We start from the raw sequence: 6,983 nt of genomic DNA on the forward strand, positions 1-6,983 counted from the left end.
CTTTACCATGACTTTTTTATGACTTTATTCAACATACTATACTAAAAAAACTTTCAACATACTATGACTTTTGTGACTTTTTTCAACATAGTATGCTATGACTTTTTGAAATCAGAATCAGAAAGGGATTTATTGCATAGTAACACTTTTGAATTTGCCTTTGTGGTTGGGGCATCATAAACAAACATTTCATACTATACTATGAATTTTTTCGACATACTATACTATGAATTTTTGGGACTTCTTTCAACATACTATACTATGACTTTTTTATGATTTTTTTCGACATACTATACTATGACTTTTTTTGTGACTTTTTTTGACGTACTATACTATCAATTTGTTTGACTTTTTTCAACATACTATACTAGGACTTTTTTATGATTTTTTTTAACATACTATACTAGGACTTTTTTTGTGACTTTTTTTGACATACTATACTATGAATTTTTTGGACATTTTTCAACATACTATACTAGGACTTTTTTATGATTTTTTTCGACATACTATACTATGAATTTTTTCGACATACTATACTATGAATTTTTGTGACTTCTTTCAACATACTATACTATGACTTTTTTATGATTTTTTTCGACATACTATACTATGACTTTTTTGTGACTTTTTTTGACGTACTATACTATCAATTTTTTTGACTTTTTTCAACATACTATACTAGGACTTTTTATGATTTTTTTCAACATACTATACTAGGACTTTTTTATGATTTTTTTCGACATACTATACTAGGACTTTTTTTGACATACTATACTATGAATTTTTTGGACATTTTTCAACATACTATACTAGGACTTTTTTATGATTTTTTTCGACATACTATACTATGAATTTTTTCGGACTTTTTTCAACATACTATACTATGAATTTTTTCGACATACTATACTATGAATTTTTTTATGAATCTTTTCGACATACTATACTATGACTTTTGTGACTTTTTTCGACATACTATACTATGATATTTGTGACTTTTTTCAACATAGTATGCTATGACTTTTGTGACTTTTTTCAACATAGTATGCTATGACTTTTGTGACTTTTTTCAACATAGTATGCTATGACTTTTGTGACTTTTTTCAACATAGTATGCTATTACTTTTTGAAATCAGAATCAGAAAGGGATTTATTGCATAGTAACACTTTTGAATTTGCCTTTGTGGTTGGGGCATCATAAACAAACATTTCATACTATACTATGAATTTTTTTGACATACTATACTATGAATTTTTGGGACTTCTTTCAACATACTATACTATGACTTTTTTATGATTTTTTTTACAATACTATACTAGGACTTTTTTTGACATACTATACTATGAATTTTTTCAGACTTTTTTCAACATACTATACTATGAATTTTTTTTATGAATCTTTTCGACATACTATACTATGACTTTTGTGACTATTTTCGACATACTATACTATGACGTTTGTAAATTTTTTCAACATAGTATGCTATGACTTTTTGAAATCAGAATCAGAAAGGGATTTATTGCATAGTAACACTTTTGAATTTGCCTTTGAATTTGAAATTGTAAATTTTTTGACATAAATGACTTCTTTATGACTTTTTTTCAACATACTATACTATGACTTTTTCATGACTTTTTCGACATACTATACTATGAGTGTTTCTACATACTACTATGATTTTTTCAACATCAGAATCAAAATCGGTAAGGGATTTAAAGTAAGTGTACAGAAAGTCACACTTACAAGGAATTTGCCTTGGTGGTTGGTGCATACATCAACAAACAAACATTAAACATGAAAATGAAATAAACAATAAATACAGAAACAAGTATATGCAATAGCTGTTTGACACTTAGAATAAAGAGACTGAATGGTTTAGTTCAGGATGTGCAAAAATGTTTAGTTTCTTGAGGTGGGGGAGGGGTTAAGAGTCCAGGTCAGTGGGGGTCCTGGGCCTTGTTAATGAGGCTGACTTCAGAGGGTAAGAAACAGTTTTTGTGGCATGAGGTTTTGGTCCGGATGGACCACAGGGGGCGGATTCAAACAGTTTGTGTCTGGGGTGAGAGGAATATGCCACAATCTTTCCTGCCAGCCTCAGCGTCCTGGAGGCGTACCGTTCCTGGAGAGACGGCAGAATGCAGCCAATCACCTTCTCGTGATATGCTGCACTCTGCACTTGTCCTAAGCAGTGGCAGCAGCGTACCAGATCATGATGATGGAGCAGAGGTTGGACTCGATGATGGCAGTGTAGAAGTGCACCATCCTTGTCTTTGGCAGGTTACCTTCTTCAGCTGGTGCAGGAAGTGCATCCTGCTAGGCTAGGCTTTTGTGAGGTCCTGGGATACTTTAATAATAATAATAATTTATACTTTATTAATCCCGCAAGGGGAAATTCCAATGTTTTCACTCTGTTGTTATTACACACATTACACACAGGTCTGAATTACACACACATGCTCAGACTTTTTTTCGACATACTATACTATTTTTTTTTCCCGACATACTATACTATTGACTTTTTTGATATTTTTTTGTCATGACTTTTTTATGACTTTTTCGACATACTATACTATGACTTTTTCGACATACTATATTATGAATTTTTTCGGCATATACTATGAATTTTTTCAACTTTTTTCAACATACTATATTATGACTTGTTTATGACTTTATTCAACATACTATGATTTTTTTGGGACTTTTCTTCGACATACTATACTATCACTTTTTTCGACATACTATACTATGAAGTTTTTATGATTTTTTTTTTTTCAACATACTATACTTTTTACTAGACTTTTTTCGTATGGTATGACTTTTTTTTGACATACCATACTATGACTTTTTAGCTAAGGATAAGGCAATATCCAAGTGGAGAACAATTCTTCCAATAGACAAACTGTAGTAAAATAAACACCTAAATGTGTATTTTGGATGTTTTTTTTTCCTCCAGTCTAAAAGAAGAAATGGTTTGGAGCTCAAAATTGAAAAAACAAACTCCCCTTTAATCACTTTGTTAAAGCTGACATGTTCCTCTGGGTGTGGGAGTGTTACTGTAGAGGCGGCTGTAGGTTGACACAAGCCGTTGCTCCCCGGGTGCCCATGAGCCTCTCAGATTCTCTGGCCTCAGGTTGTAACAGCGAACGAATCAGCCAATGCTGAGTCTGGAACAATGACGCCAGCAGGGAATAGAAACAAGTTTCCTCGGGTCAGAGAACAGCTTGATTTCATTTACACACTTCAGTAATAAGCTCTGGCCTTTTACTCCCGCCTGTTCCTGTAAATGATTTGCTGGAGGGGACATAACACCCCCAGGACCCTGGGGAGCGGCTCCTCAATCAAGTTTTCTATTATAAAACGGGTTTAAAAAAAAAAAAAAAACTGACACAATTCAATCCAAAGTAGGGTGAAAACTCATTACAGTGTGCGGAGGCTTACTTTTAGCCCAAGGGCTTTTCTCCGTTTTCAATAGCAGAGAACATTTAGCTGGTTGTACAATAAAATGTATACGCCGCTTTCTTCTTGTGTTTTAAATCCCTTTCCTAATAAGCCAAGGACTCATGGGCTATTATTGTAGATATATTAATAATGTCATGAATGACAGCTCTGTGTTTCACACTCGGTTGCACAAGCTCTGACATCGCGGCGCTCGTCTTTTGTCGTAGCCACAGTGCGGCCGCCGGGGCTCCTGAAACGACTAATTATTTTTTCAGTCTGATGTTTCCGAACTAATTAATAGTCACGTGGTAACATTGTTCTGACAGCCAGGCAGGTCAGGTGTTGCATATTTCCTGTGCACGCATCATGAAGTTAATCCCTCCTTTTGTTTCATAAAGAGACGGACTTTCTACTCGAGACGGTAAGAATAAATGTGCTCAGCAGAATATGGTTTTGTTCAGGGAAGAAATGAGCTCGGTGGAGCCGTGCACCTGGAACTAATCATCGGAGTATATTTTATCCTCACTTCAATAGCAGCCAAAGCCTTAATCAGAATAAAGCTGGGACGGGCCGGGGCCGGGGCCCGGTCCCCGGACCCTTACGTGGCCCCTGGCTGTTACAGAACTAGTCCTCTGCAGTCAGAAGCCATTCGTCACAGTCACTGATTTGACTTCAGTTTCAGTATATGAGAAATCTTTAGTTTGAAAGGGAGACTACAGGCAATAACGGCACTTTTCAATTTAGATTTTGTACGCTATTTTGCTTCCATAATGTCTTCTTTTTTTTTTTTTAAGTGAGTATTTCACATATTCTGAGCCAGAAATCACTTCAGTAGCACTTACATACACCAAACTTTGCAGTTCCATTACTGTCTATTTTCTAAAGGTTTTTACACAGGCATTTGTTCATATAATCATTCATTGTTGGATAAATGGAACATTTTATACCTAAAAACATAGAGAAAATGAATGTTCTTTTTGTGGCTGTTGACAGTATATATATATATATATATATATATATATATATATATATATATATATATATATATATATATATATATATATATATATATCTCACTCCAGGATTTCTGGAGTGATAAAAAAGAGATATCCAAAATCCCCTCAGTAAAAACCTTTGGCTCTAACATGTCAAAAATGTTGAACCTGGCTTTATCCAATGTATGCACATTAGTGCATATTCAATAACATAATGCATTATTTGCATGTCTTAATGTAAGTGATCAACTGGGGGAAGTGTAATGGTGATATCTTTAAGTTGAAATATTTTCCCTATTCACCTGCAGTGTCTCCCCTTAACTCTAGTGCAGTCAAAGAAGCAGAAAATAAAAAATTGTTTTTGTCCCTCTCCGACAGCCTCCGGAGGAGATCTACTCGGCCGGTGACTCCATTGTGATCAAGTTCCGCTCCGACGACACCATCAACAAGAAAGGGTTTCACGTGCGCTACACCAGCACCAAGTTCCAGGACACACTCCACTCACGCAAGTGACCAGCGGGGGCCGGAAGGGGCCGTGCGGGGCAGAGGGGCAAACGAAGGGGCCCCCAGGGGAGGCGCCAGCCTGACGCTCGGAAACCTTCGGCCGCCACGACGAATCAAACCCGACAGAACAGCCGCAAGAACGCCAACCGCACCTCAGCTCCTAGGGGCTCTAGCTCCCCCCGCAGACTGTGAGGAGTAAAGCCATTCTGCAGTACACCTTGTTTTTACCTTTTTATGGTTAGGATTGGGGCGGGAGGATGAAAACGTCCACCTTAGGTGGACCGTAGGGGAAAATTTATTGAACCAGATCGCTCGATAATTTTTTGGGTTTCTTCTATTTTTTAATTTTTATTTTTTAAACATGCCTCCTTAATGAGTGGCACAAAGGAAAACAGTGGATTCTCAGGACCTGTAGGAAGACAGGCATCAGCTGGACAGATCCCTGCTTTTGTCGGGCCAGCCCTCCACGTCCAGGGGGGGAGGGGTTGGGGGGGCGGGGGGTGGGAAGGGGGAAGGGGGAAGAGGAGTATGGGAAGGCCTTCGGCACAGCTCAATAATCGCTCTCCTCTCCTCACACTCTCATCCCTTTTGGTTCCTATCTGTAAGAGGATTAGAAGGACTTGACTTGAGATTTTTTTTGATACTGTATGTCAGTCAATTGCATGTAATTACAAAAAGGAAAGAAGGAAAACTGTACAGGGGCAACACCAGCATTTGTAATTGGCATTGTCCTGGCAACCAGTGGCAAAATTCTCATTGTTACCATTAACAAGGAAATTTAAGGAAGCAGTTATCTTATTAAAGGACTAATAAATGAGTTGTGGTCCATGTCTTCTGACTGGCTGTTACTGTACCTCCATGTATAAAGTAATGTGTATGATCTTTCAAAGGGAACATGTGCTTTCCTCAGCTCGAACCAGTTAGCACTTTACAGTAAATTGTTCCAAAATCATGAGCTTATGACTTTTTGTGAAATGCAATGCCAGTTCACTTATTTTTTAAATGCATTTTATCTCTCTTATTCTTCATTGTTGTTGTTTTATTTTTTTTTATTTTTTATTTTTTGCTCCATTTAGTCCCTCAGGCATACTTGAACATTGTGTGTGCCCTGTAACATGGGGTAATAAAGATATGACTTATGTTTCAGTGTTGATTTACAGTTGGGATGTAAAATAATTTCTCTCCAGAGAAAATGCCTTTTCTTGGTACAATGAAGTATTTCTCAAGAACCAAATGAGCCTGGGTATTTATTGTTCTAATAACTACATGTAAAGGTACTGTTGAACTTAGCCCTATCATTGCCTTCAAATGTATAGCCGTTGGTCGAATATGTTGAATATACCATGTTGCTCACTCGTTCCTTCTCTCCATTTATTTCTCTCCCGACACGATGAGAATAATGTTCTGTGACTTTGCAGCAGTCTGACGCATCTGTTTGATGTCTGAGCCTTTGTGCCCTTAACTGATAACTGGCAAACCTGTTTTGTGCCATTTCAGTTAAAACATGTCCTGCATCACACTGAGTTGCTGGTTGAATGCAATCTAGGACACGTGAGTAGAAGGAGTAATCCAGAACTCAAATGGCACACTGGTCTGTGTGTGAAAAGAGTTTCTGACACCCTGCAAACACAAAAAAAAACAACAACAAAGCCAAATCTAAATACCCATTATTCATCTCTGATTCACTATTTATAGACGGAGCTTGTCATTTTTAGACTACAGCTGGAAAGCATTTCATTTTCCGCCTTGCTAAATATTCATTCCCTTCCGTGTAACCTCACTCTCCCGCAATAATTATTCCATTACCATTCCGCTGTGCTTTTATTCTTTTATGATAAAAACACGAGGAGCAGAGCGGTGTAGTTGCGTAGAAAACTGCCAGACTGGCGCGACTGAAAACTGGCCCCTCACGCTACTTCAACCCAACAAAAAAGGGCTGCAAAAGTGCAGATGTAACCAGACTGCACTCTGGGTAAACGCACTTTATAAGGACACTTTTCACATTCATGAATAAATTATATTGTTTTCTTAAGATTATATAATTAGTT

At 37.1% G+C, this 6,983-nt stretch overlaps 1 protein-coding gene across 1 annotated transcript in view; it reads left to right on the top strand.

The window, feature by feature from the left end:
- The window catches only part of bmp1a (bone morphogenetic protein 1a), a 66,056-nt gene extending 59,482 nt beyond the window's left edge, over positions 1-6,574 (top strand). The window contains exon 20 of the mRNA XM_039804255.1: positions 4,810-6,574. Coding sequence (XP_039660189.1) covers positions 4,810-4,944 — 135 coding nt within the window. The 3' untranslated portion in view covers positions 4,945-6,574. The remainder of the gene's footprint in view (positions 1-4,809) is intronic.
- The last annotated feature ends 409 nt before the right edge of the window (positions 6,575-6,983 follow it).

Source organism: Perca fluviatilis, chromosome 6 (assembly GCF_010015445.1).
Source record: "Perca fluviatilis chromosome 6, GENO_Pfluv_1.0, whole genome shotgun sequence".
NCBI classification, from domain to species: domain Eukaryota; kingdom Metazoa; phylum Chordata; class Actinopteri; order Perciformes; family Percidae; genus Perca; species Perca fluviatilis.